Source organism: Anomaloglossus baeobatrachus, chromosome 7, assembly GCF_048569485.1.
Source record: "Anomaloglossus baeobatrachus isolate aAnoBae1 chromosome 7, aAnoBae1.hap1, whole genome shotgun sequence".
Taxonomy (NCBI): domain Eukaryota; kingdom Metazoa; phylum Chordata; class Amphibia; order Anura; family Aromobatidae; genus Anomaloglossus; species Anomaloglossus baeobatrachus.
Genome location: NC_134359.1, coordinates 269,318,694 through 269,331,719, shown reverse-complemented (window position 1 = coordinate 269,331,719; position 13,026 = coordinate 269,318,694). Strand labels below are relative to the sequence as shown.

General features: G+C 43.9%; 1 protein-coding gene and 1 long non-coding RNA gene across 2 annotated transcripts in view; one reads left to right on the top strand and one right to left on the bottom strand.

Annotated features, from left to right (window-relative positions):
• Positions 1-6,269, bottom strand: part of LOC142245429 (uncharacterized) — a 44,184-nt gene extending 37,915 nt beyond the window's left edge. Inside the window, exon 1 of the long non-coding RNA XR_012724772.1 lies at positions 5,491-6,269. This is a non-coding gene — a long non-coding RNA (uncharacterized LOC142245429). The remainder of the gene's footprint in view (positions 1-5,490) is intronic.
• LOC142245428 (uncharacterized) overlaps positions 4,526-13,026 on the top strand; it is a 306,367-nt gene continuing 297,866 nt past the window's right edge. Inside the window, exon 1 of the mRNA XM_075318122.1 lies at positions 4,526-8,146. Within this exon, the coding sequence (XP_075174237.1) occupies positions 5,838-8,146 (2,309 nt within the window). The 5' untranslated portion in view covers positions 4,526-5,837. The remainder of the gene's footprint in view (positions 8,147-13,026) is intronic.

Below are 13,026 nucleotides of genomic sequence, written 5' to 3'. Positions count from 1 at the left end.
AAATATTATGGCTTAGAATGTGGGAGCCGCTAACATCGGAAGAACCACCACTACACTGGCATCAGCACCATAACTACCAAATGGAGGCTATAATTGGCCTCCTTTTGCCTCTAGAAAGCATATAAGTGGTGAGGACGTCAAGAAGGAAGCAAGGGCATTATGGAGTATATGGTACAGCAGTCGTCTCAGTTTCAGCAAGATGATGTTACCTCTGACAGTGACACTATCAGTTTGAGCCAGTGTTGTGCAGAAGCCCAAGAGGTGTGGAGGCTCACTTTCACCTCCAAAGAAATTAATTAATACTGTCAGTGAGCTAAATTATTAAATCAGTTATTGGTTACTACTGTTCACAATCCACTTCTATGGTAAGGTATCTTTTTACATTACAAAGGCTGTATTTGTGTTACAAAGCCTTAAAGGGGTTGGATACAGTCGAAGGAGACCTCAGAGAGTCACCTCTTCTCAGGGCCATTGGAGACTTTGCAATACAATGTTTCAAGCTATAACATATTATGGCTTAGAATGTGGGAGCCGCTAACATCAGAAGAACCACCACTATACTGGCATCAGCACCATAACTACCAAATGGAGGCTATAATTGTCCTCCTTTGCATCCAGCAAGCATATAAATGGGGAAGACGTCAAGAAGGAAGGAAGGGCATTATGGAGTATATGGTACAGCAGTCGTCTCAGTTTCAGCAAGATGATGTTACCTCTGACAGTGACACTATCAGTTTGAGCCAGTGTTGTGCAGAAGCCCAAGAGATGTGGAGGCTCACTTTCACCTAGAAAGCAATTAATTAAAAAAAAAAAAGAGTCTGTCAATGAGCTAAATTATTAAATCAGTTATTGGTTACTACTGATCCCAATCCACTTCTATGGTAAGGTATCTTTTAACATTACAAAGGCTGTATTTGTGTTACAAAGCCTTAAAGGGGTTGGATACAGTCAAAGGAGACCTCAGAGAGTCACCTCTTCTCAGGGCCATTGGAGACTTTGCAATACAATGTTTCATGGCGTATCGATTCACTACAAATCATATTTTTATGAAAAATTAATTAAACCGGGTCAAGCCTTACGTTTTACTACTGCTGCTATTTTTCTATCTTGGGAACAAATTTTTTATTTTAATCCTATAAGTATACCAGCTCTTCCAAAGATCAAACTCCTTTCAACCGGAGTACTGCTGTTTGCAGGGAAAAAAAAGGGTAGACCCATTTTTTATCTGCTACAATCCCTGCAAATTACATTAATATAATATTACATAACTCCTTCCTATTTCTGCCACTTTACATTTTACTGCAGCTATAAAGACATATGAAGAGAGGTAGCTCTCGGGAGAGGTTTCCGCATGTACAGTGAAGAAAGTAGCTGCTGATAAGATAATATATCATTGCATACACCATCTATTTATTATTATTTATTATTATGCTTTGCTTATATAGCACTGTTATTCTGCAGCGCTTTACAGACATCCTCACCACTGTCCCCATTGGGACTCACATATTAAATGCCATATAATTATGTTTTTGGGGTGTGGGAGGAAATCGGAGAATCTGGAGAAAAGCCACACAAACACGGGGAGAACATACAAAAACCTTACAGATGTTCTTGGTGGGATTTGAACCCAGGACCCCAGCGCTGCAAAGAAAATGTATTTTAGGCCTCTGTCACACGTTCGTGCCTCCAGTACGTGTTTGGCAGTTTTCTCACGTACCAGAGGCACGTACACACGTGGACCTATGTATTCCTAATGGTTTGGACACACGTAAGTTTTTTGGAACGGAACGTGTGTCCGTTCCGTACTTAGGTGTGTCCGTGTGTTTCTCACGCTGACATGGCCGGCATCACGGGTGTCACACGGCCCGCACCCGTACCACACGGATGTAGTGTGGATGCGGTCCCGTGTGACACGCGCCAGAGAAAACTCACGTGTCAGAGAGTCTCTACCGCTGCTGTCACTTGCTGCCGACCACCGCTCATTATGCTCATTGAATATTCACTTCACTGTGCCCGGAAGCAGCAGCAGCGGCGAGTCGGCAGGGCTGGAGACCAAAGATCAGCACCACGGACAGCAGGAAGACCACGTGAGTATGCAAATTACCGGTTCTCCGTGTGTTATTGCGGATAGCACACGTAGAACACACGTGGACGGCACGTACCGGAGACACGTACTTACAACACGCAAGGAAAATACGTGTCTCGCGGCACGTGCGTGAGTTTCACGTATGTGTGGCAGAGGCCATAGATAGTAAAAACCATTAAAAACAACCTAGTATAGATTTTAGGGTATGTGCACATGTTGAATATTTGGTTGCAGAATTTTCTGCATCATTTCTGCATCTTTTGGCTATGTGTGCATGCTGCGGATTTACCACGGATTTTGCCACAGATTTGCTGCAGAAAATGTGTCTAACATTGCTGCAGTCAATTCCCCTGCAAATCCTATGGGTTTTAAAAAATGCTGTGCGTACACTGCGTTTTTTTTATACCCACAGACTTTCCGCTGCGGAATTAATGAGCATGTCACTTCTTTTCTGCAGGTACCTGCGTTTTGTGTCATAGATAATGGTAAAAATCTGCAGGGACCAACTTGCTGAAAATCCACAAATCCACACCAAATTGGCGGCAAACCGCGGTAAAACTGCATGCGGATTTCGTTGCATTTTTTTACCGCGGATACGGGATTCTTTAAGAGGGTACGGATTTTCCTTAAGAAAAAGTCACTTTCTAGTGTGCACATGGCCTAAAGCAGGAAAAATTGCAGAGTATGCGTTTTTTACGCGTTTTTTGCATGTTGCTTTTAATAGTGAAAACGGCAGGCAAAAACTCTGAAAGAACTGACATACTGCAGATTATTGTCTGCACCAAATCTAAAAGGAAGAAAAAACCTCAACATGCGCACAACACTTCAGTATTCTCATTAACTTTGCTGGCATAAGAATATGCATGGACTTTGGTGACAAAACTGCACTAAAAATGCATTAAAATGCACTGTGTGTTTGTGCACACATTAAGTATTTGGTAGCAGAAATCTCTGCACCTTTTCTGCATCTCTTTTCATGAAACACGTAGCATAAAAACATGCGTTTTTGCCGCGATTTTTATTGTTTTCAATGGTGAAAACTACTGAAAGAAGTGACATGCCACAGACTATTTTGCAGTACACTCCAGGTTTCTCCTTGACTTTGCTGGCATTTGGATTTTCTTGTGACAAAACTGCATTAAAAAAAAAAGCATAGAAAAACGTTATAAAATGCAATGCGTGCATACTAACACTGTAAGGCTATGTTCACACAAGGCATTTTTGCAGCGATTTTTTTTTTTTCCTGTCCAAAACTTTATCTTGTGGCAAGAATTCTCCTGGGAGTCATCTGCGGTTTTTATGTGTTCTTTGTTGCTTTTTTTGTGCCATTTTTGCTGCAGATTTGCAGCGGTTTTTCAAGACCCACACCAGAACCATGGCAAAAACGCACCAAAGAATTGACACGTGCATTATTTCAAAAACATTGCAAAAGTGCAGGTATTTGACAAAACAGGAAAAAATCCATAAGTGTTTGGCTATGTGCGCACTTTGCGTCGAGGTAGTTGCAGTTCAAAAAGCATCCTCTGGCAGAAAGGACAATGCTTTTGGCTTTTGCGGTTTTCACAAGTTTTTAGTGCTTTTCCGGTGCTTTTAGAAATGCTACAGTTTTGTATTAAATTGAATGGATGGGAAACGCAGCCAAAATGGCAAAAACAATTGACATGTTGCTTCTTTAAACGCTGAGTTTTTGCCCAAATTTATGCAAATTAAACACAGCGTTTTGAGCAGCAAAGTGCGCACAAGAAAGCTCAATGTCCCATTGATTTTGCTTGAAAAGCATAACGCAAGCATTTTGGCATGAAAACACTGCAGTTCAAAAAGCAGTGGAAAAGCAGGTAAAAAAGCAAAAGTGCGCACATAGCCTTTGTGTGAGTGTGCATGAGATTTCTGAAATCTCATAGACAAGCAGGGTATTATTATTGTGGATTTGCATAAAACCAAGGCAAAAATGCTGCTAAAAAACGCTGCAAAAACGCTGTATGTGAACATAGCCTAAAACATTAATTACAATGATGCAGATTTTGTATCTATTGAGGAAATTAAAAATTCCTAACTTCAAAGTATTTCAGAACGGATCACCATCAGCCTGCACCATGAGCCACATCGCCAAATTCAGGCTCAGGTTATACAATTAACATTTAAGAACAGGATCCTTTCTTATTTTTTTTTTATAAATACAGGTAATTTCCAATGTATTTTACTGCCTAGGATGCAATGCTGAGCGTTAGGGATCACAAAGAGTTAAAAGGAACGTTCTATTTACAAACATAATTCAAAACAATAGAAACAAAGTAAATAAACAGGAGGTGTATCGCATCGCGGGTCTCCGGGTTGGAGGGGTCGGTTGCCATTGTTCATATTTTGCAGATAAATATTGGAGACGATCCTGCTCTTCTCCGCTGATTGTGGACTCTGTTCACGCCGTGTTTCTGTCTCGGCACCAGTGGCCGGTGATAGGCGCAGGTGAGGGAGTCTCCAGCCCAGAGGTGGGGGCAGGCACAGGGCGGCGCGTGCTCGGTGCCTCCTGCACAGCTCGGCTTGGACCGACAGACGCTTTCCCCTCGATTTAAAGTTGCTGCTGCTCTTCAGAGAACTGGCTTTTCTGCAACAGGCGCAGGGGCGATCATAGCCGGCTGCTGACAATCTGAGAGCACGGGAGAGCATAGCCGGCTGCTGACGATCTGAGCACAGAGGAGATTACACCTGGCTGCTGACGATCTGAGATCAGGAGAGACCATAGCCGGCTACTGACGATCTGAGCACAGAGGAGATTACACCTGGCTGCTGACGATCTGAGATCAGGATAGACCATAGCCGGCTGCTGACGATCTAAACACAGAGGAGACTATACCTGCCTGCTGACAATCTGAGATCAGAGGAGACTATACCTTGCTGCTGACAATCTGAGCACAGAGGAAACTATATCAGGCTGCTGACGATCTGAGCACAGAGGAGACTATATCAGGCTGCTAACGATCTGAGATCAGAGGATATTATACCTGGCTGCTGACAATCTGAGCATAGAGGATACTATACCTGGCTGCTGACCATCTGAGCACAGAGGAGACTATACCTGGCTGCTGACAATCTGAGATCAGGAGAGATCATAGCCGGCTGCTGACGATCTGAGATCAGAGAAGACTATAGTGGCTGCTGACGATCTGAACACAGAGGAGACTATACCTGGCTGCTGACGATCTGAGATCAGAGGAGATTATACCAGGCTGCTGACGATCTGAGCGCAGAGGAGACTATAGTGGCTGCTGATGATCTGAACGTACAAGAGAGCATAGACGGCTGCTGACGATCTGAGCACAGAGGAGACCATAACCAGGTGCTGACAATCTGAACGCACAAGAGACCATAGCCGGCCGCTGACAATCTGAGCACAGAGGAGACTATACCTGGCTGCTGACGATCCGAGCGCAGGGCTGGCTGGAGATGCTGCAATACAAGCCCACCATTGCCAGTCAGGGGGGGAGCTGGAGCTCCACAGCTTCGGGATCCATTTGTCGGCGATGTCTCCTCTCCTCCTCTGCCGGAACTTGCAGGGAGATGTGAAGAAGGTGGGGGAACAAGATACCTTAAAAAGTCTTGGAGATCCTCACCCCAAGTTTCTTTGCATCCTGACGCCTGGGCAGTGATTCTCGTCCTCCAGGACATTCCCTCTTCCAGGGGCTGTTTCTTCAGGCGGCTCCATGCACGATTTCGGCTGAAACCATGTCTTGTGGTCTGGGGCTGGCGATCAGCGATGGCCCCGTGGTGGCCAGGTACTTCCCTGCTCTCCATTAAGGCTCCTCGGAAACTTGTGTTCCTGTTCACACTGTCCTTGTCCGTCACGTACCTGTTCTACAGCCTGCTCAGCTGCTACACTTCCCTGCAGTTTCCATTGCAGGACGCTGGGCTTTATTTGCAGCCAGACTCCGGGCTCAGTCCAGTGGATGCTATAAGAACCGCTTCTCTAAAGCCAGATCCTGCCACATCAGCCCCAGAGTCTGGATCCTCGGTGTCCTCCATTCCTAGGAGCAGAGCTGTGGACTCCTACCTGCCATCCAGCACCGGCAGCAGCACAGGCAGCAATGGGCACAATCAGGGATCTGAGAAGTCCTCTGGAGGCGTCAGTGCTCCCCTGTCTGCTTCAGCAGTGCTGGAATTAAGAGCTTCTGTGTCCTCAGCCTCTTCTGCAACTTTCCCCAGGATCAGGACCTTAAACACTGTCCTACAACCCGAGTGGTCCTCAGAAAAGACCAGCAGTCCAGGGCAACCTGCGACCCAGAGACCCAGGGCTACTGACTTCCAGAAACACCAAGCTCTTGGCCATTTGGACTCATCAGGGTCAAGGAAAACCTCCTGGATTATTGCTCAGATTCCATCTACTGCGGTCAGTGTTAGCACTTTGGACAGTACCCCCATCCAAACCTCCTTGAAGTTCAGCACCTTGGATAGTGCCCCCATCAAAAGCTCCCAGGAGTTCAGCAGCACCTTGGACAGTACCCCCATCAAAAGCTCCCAGGAGTTCAGCAGCACCTTGGACAGTACCCCCATCCAAACCATCCAGGAGTTCAGCACCTTGGATAGTGCCCCCATCCAAACCGCCCAGGAGTTCAATACCTTGGACATTACCCCCATCCAAACCTCCCAGGAGTTCAATACCTTGGACATTACCCCCATCCAAACTTTCCAGGAGTTCAGCACCTTGGATAGTGCCTCCATCCAAACTTCCCAGGAGTTCAGCACCTTGGACAGTACCCCCAGCCAAACCTCACTGGAGTTCAGCACCTTGGATAGTGCCCCCATCCAAACCTCCCAGGAGTTCAGCACCTTGGATAGTGCTCCCTTTGCAGAAGCTGAGACGTTGAGCATCGTGGACAGGGTACCCTTTGTAAGAGGGCAGGGGTTAGGCACCGAGGGCAGGGTTCCCTTTGTAAGAGGGCAGAGGTTAGGCATCGAGGACAGAGTTCCCCTTGTAAGAGGGCAGGGGATCAGCACCGAGGACGGCGCTCCTTTTTTAAGAGGGCAGGGGTTAGGCTCCGAAGACAGGGTTCCATTTGTAAGAAGGCAAGGGTTAAGCACTGAGGACAGGGTTCCCTTTGTAAGGGGACAGGGGTTCAGCACCGAGGACGGCACTAATTTTGTAAGAGGACAGGGGTTCAACACCGAGGACAGGGTTCCCTTTGTAAGAGTACAAGGGTTCACCACTGAGGACAGGGTTCCCTTTGTAAGGGAACAGGGGTTCAGAACCGAGGACAGCACTAATTTTGTAAGAGGACAGGGGTTCAACACCGAGGACAGGGTTCCCTTTATAAGGGGACAGGGGTTCAGCACCGAGGATGGCGCTCATTTTGTAAGAGGGCAGGGGCTTAGTACCGAGGACAGGGTTCCCTTTCTAAGAGGACAGGGGTTCAGCTCTGAGGACAACGCTCCCTTTGTAAGAGGGCAGGGGTTCAGCACTTTGGAAAGTACTCCCATCTTATCCTCTGCACATGGGTTCAGCACCTTGGAAAGTTCCCACAATGTAGATGCTGACATTTCACTCCAAGGATCAGCTAAGGTGGATAAGGACCCCAAGGAGCAATCCCTCAGCCTCAGCACTGCTATCCCCGGCCTGTCCCCAACGCTGAATGTCTTCAGTACTGCTGACACTGCTCCAATTCATAAAAGTAACCAGGATTCCTACATGACTAGAGATCCTTATCCTAGAATACTTAGTGACGGAGAGCTCTCCAGACCCTCGGATCTTACAGGGAATGACATGCATATACCCTGGGATAATACTCCATTAGCTGCCACTGAAATGATCCCAGAATCTCACACTGGATATTTTGAGAGAGAAACTCAGGAATCCAGCACCACGGAGGAAGAGCTCGGCCGCAGACTTTCAGTCAACAGCACCATAGAGTATGGAGACAAGAAACTGCCCCAGGCAATTATTATTGGGGTGAAAAAAGGGGGCACCCGTGCTTTGTTGGAAGCTTTAAGAGCCCATCCGGATGTCCGGGCGGTTGGTGTAGAGCCTCATTTCTTTGATAGGAACTATGAGAAAGGACTGGAGTGGTACCGGTAAGTTCCTCACGATTGCAGAGCTCTTAGCTGTAACCTCTCCAGTTGGCAGCTGGTTTATTCAGAGCAGCTGGGGAAAGGCTAAGTGCTGCATTAAAACACAATACAACCTTGCATACTATTGATTCTTATGGTATACATCATACTAATGGCTCACGGGCTCATTGTCTGCTCAAATCCTAATGTGTGAGGTCTTCCCAGGTTCTGTTGGGTCAGCGTGCGGAGAAGGGTCCCTATCTGTATGGCAGCGGCCAATACTCCATATAGAGGATATGTCTCTATGATATGACATTACTGCCTATAATGCACCAATATTAACCCATCAATCATGGTACGCAATGGTAAGCAATTAATGGCAATGCTTCGGGTTGGAGATAGGAGTCACCTTCACCTCCGCCTGTAATAAGTATAGAGCGTTCCTAATTAATAGGGGCAATTTGGCATCAGATTGTGGATATAAATGGAGTCTTGTGGAGTATTTTGATGGTGGTTGAAACCGTCAGTGTCAGCTTACCTTCTGGTTATAGTCAGCAAGTGCTGTTATGGCGGTATATATTTATATCTATAGATCTCATACAGTAAATTATTCATGCCGTATACCCTGCATTAGGTATTATACAGGTCTCAATGCTGCGCTCCATTATCAATGGAAAGATGATTCTGGGAAAATAGAAAGGATTTTACAGTATATTGTTATGGGGTGAAGCACTAAAGTCACCGAGATATATATATATATATACACACACTGTATACTGTAAACCACTGGAGTCACCGGGGTATATACACTGTATACTGTAAACCACTGGAGTCACTGGGGTATATATACTGTATACTGTAAACCACTGGAGTCACTGGGGTATATATACTGTATACTGTAAACCACTGGAGTCACTGGGGTATATATACTGTATATTGTAAACCACTGGAGTCACTGGGGTATATACACTGTATACTATAAACCACTGGAGTCACCAGGGTATATATACTGTATACTATAAACCACTGGAGTCACCGGGGTATATATACTGTATACTATAAACCACTGGAGTCACTGGGGTATATATACTGTAAACCACTGGAGTCACTGGGGTATATATACTGTATACTATAAACCACTGGAGTCACCGGGGTATATATACTGTATACTATAAACCACTGGAGCCACTGGGGTATATATACTGTAAACCACTGGAGTCACTGGGGCATATATACTGTATACTATAAACCACTGGAGTCACCGGGGTATATATACTGTATACTATAAACCACTGGAGTCACCGGGGTATATATACTGTAAACTATAAACCATTGGAGTCACTGGGGTATATATACTGTATACTGTAAACCACTGGAGTCACTGGGGTATATATACTGTATACTATAAACCACTGGAGTCACTGGGGTATATATACTGTAGTATACTATAAACCACTGGAGTCACTGGGGTATATATACTGTATACTATAAACCACTGGAGTCACTGGGGTATATAAACTGTAGTATACTGTAAACCACTGGAGTCACTGGGGTATATATACTGTATACTATAAACCACTGGAGTCACCGGGGTATATATACTGTATACTATAAACCACTGGAGTCACCGGGGTATATATACTGTAAACTATAAACCATTGGAGTCACTGGGGTATATATACTGTATACTGTAAACCACTGGAGTCACTGGGGTATATATACTGTATACTATAAACCACTGGAGTCACTGGGGTATATATACTGTAGTATACTATAAACCACTGGAGTCACTGGGGTATATATATTGTATACTATAAACCACTGGAGTCACTGGGGTATATATACTGTATACTATAAACCACTGGAGTCACTGGGGTATATAAACTGTAGTATACTGTAAACCACTGGAGTCACTGGGGTATATATACTGTATACTATAAACCACTGGAGTCACCGGGGTATATATACTGTATACTATAAACCACTGGAGTCACCGGGGTATATATACTGTAAACTATAAACCATTGGAGTCACTGGGGTATATATACTGTATACTGTAAACCACTGGAGTCACTGGGGTATATATACTGTATACTATAAACCACTGGAGTCACTGGGGTATATATACTGTAGTATACTATAAACCACTGGAGTCACTGGGGTATATATACTGTATACTATAAACCACTGGAGTCACTGGGGTATATATACTGTATACTATAAACCACTGGAGTCACTGGGGTATATAAACTGTAGTATACTGTAAACCACTGGAGTCACTGCGGTATATATACTGTATACTATAAACCACTGGAGTCACCGGGGTATATATACTGTATACTATAAACCACTGGAATCACCGGGGTATATATACTGTATACTATAAACCACTGGAGTCACCGGGGTATATACACTGTATACTGTAAACCACTGGAGTCACTGGGGTATATATACTGTATACTGTAAACCACTGGAGTCACTGGGGTATATATACTGTATACTGTAAACCACTGGAGTCACTGGGGTATATATACTGTATACTGTAAACCACTGGAGTCACTGGGGTATATATACTGTAGTATACTATAAACCACTGGACTCACCGGGGTATATATACTGTATACTATAAACCACTGGAGTCACCAGGGTATATATACTGTATACTATAAACCACTGGAGTCACTGGGGTATATATACTGTAAACCACTGGAGTCACTGGGGTATATATACTGTATACTATAAACCACTGGAGTCACCGGGCTATATATACTGTATACTATAAACCACTGGAATCACTGGGGTATATATACTGTATACTATAAACCACTGGAGTCACTGGGGTATATATACTGTATACTATAAACCACTGGAGTCACTGGGGTATATATACTGTAGTATACTATAAACCACTGGAGTCACTGGGGTATATATACTGTATACTATAAACCACTGGAGTCACTGGGGTATATATACTGTATACTATAAACCACTGGAGTCACTGGGGTATATAAACTGTAGTATACTGTAAACCACTGGAGTCACTGGGGTATATATACTGTATACTATAAACCACTGGAGTCACCGGGGTATATATACTGTATACTATAAACCACTGGAATCACCGGGGTATATATACTGTATACTATAAACCACTGGAGTCACCGGGGTATATACACTGTATACTGTAAACCACTGGAGTCACTGGGGTATATATACTGTATACTGTAAACCACTGGAGTCACTGGGGTATATATACTGTATACTGTAAACCACTGGAGTCACTGGGGTATATATACTGTATACTGTAAACCACTGGAGTCACTGGGGTATATATACTGTAGTATACTATAAACCACTGGAGTCACCGGGGTATATATACTGTATACTATAAACCACTGGAGTCACCAGGGTATATATACTGTATACTATAAACCACTGGAGTCACTGGGGTATATATACTGTAAACCACTGGAGTCACTGGGGTATATATACTGTATACTATAAACCACTGGAGTCACCGGGCTATATATACTGTATACTATAAACCACTGGAATCACCGGGGTATATATACTGTATACTATAAACCACTGGAGTCACCGGGGTATATATACTGTATACTATAAACCACTGGAGTCACTGGGGTATATATACTGTATACTGTAAACCACTGGAGTCACTGGGGTATATATACTGTATACTATAAACCACTGGAGTCACTGGGGTATATATACTGTAGTATACTATAAACCACTGGAGTCACTGGGGTATATATACTGAATACTATAAACCACTGGAGTCACCGGGGTATATATACTGTATACTATAAACCACCGGAGTCACCGGGGTATATACACTGTATACTGTAAACCACTGGAGTCACTGGGGTATATACACTGTATACTGTAAACCACTGGAGTCACTGTAGTATATATACTGTATACTGTAAACCACTGGAGTCACTGGGGTATATATACTGTATACTGTAAACCACTGGAGTCACTGGGGTATATATACTGTATACTGTAAACCACTGGAGTCACTGGGGTATATACACTGTATACTATAAACCACTGGAGTCACCGGGGTATATATACTGTATACTATAAACCACTGGAATCACCGGGGTATATATACTGTATACTATAAACCACTGGAGTCACTGGGGTATATATACTGTAAACCACTGGAGTCACCGGGGTATATATACTGTATACTATAAACCACTGGAGTCACCGGGGTATATATACTGTATACTATAAACCACTGGAGTCACTGGGGTATATATACTGTATACTGTAAACCACTGGAGTCACTGGGGTATATATACTGTATACTATAAACCACTGGAGTCACTGGGGTATATATACTGTAGTATACTATAAACCACTGGAGTCACTGGGGTATATATACTGTATACTATAAACCACTGGAGTCACTGGGGTATATATACTGTAGTATACTGTAAACCACTGGAGTCACTGGGGTATATATACTGTATACTATAAACCACTGGAGTCACCGGGGTATATATACTGTATACTATAAACCACTGGAGTCACCGGGGTATATATACTGTATACTATAAACCACTGGAGTCACTGGGGTATATATACTATAAACCACTGGAGTCACTGGGGTATATATGCTGTAAACCACTGGAGTCACCGGGGTATATATACTGTATACTATAAACCACTGGAGTCACTGGGGTATATATACTGTAAACCACTGGAGTCACCAGGGTATATATACTGTATACTATAAACCACTGGAGTCACCGGGGTATATATACTGTATACTATAAACCACTGGAGTCACTGGTGTATATATACTGTAAACCACTGGAGTCACCCGGGTATATATACTGTATACTGTAAATTACTGGAGTCACTGGGGTATATAT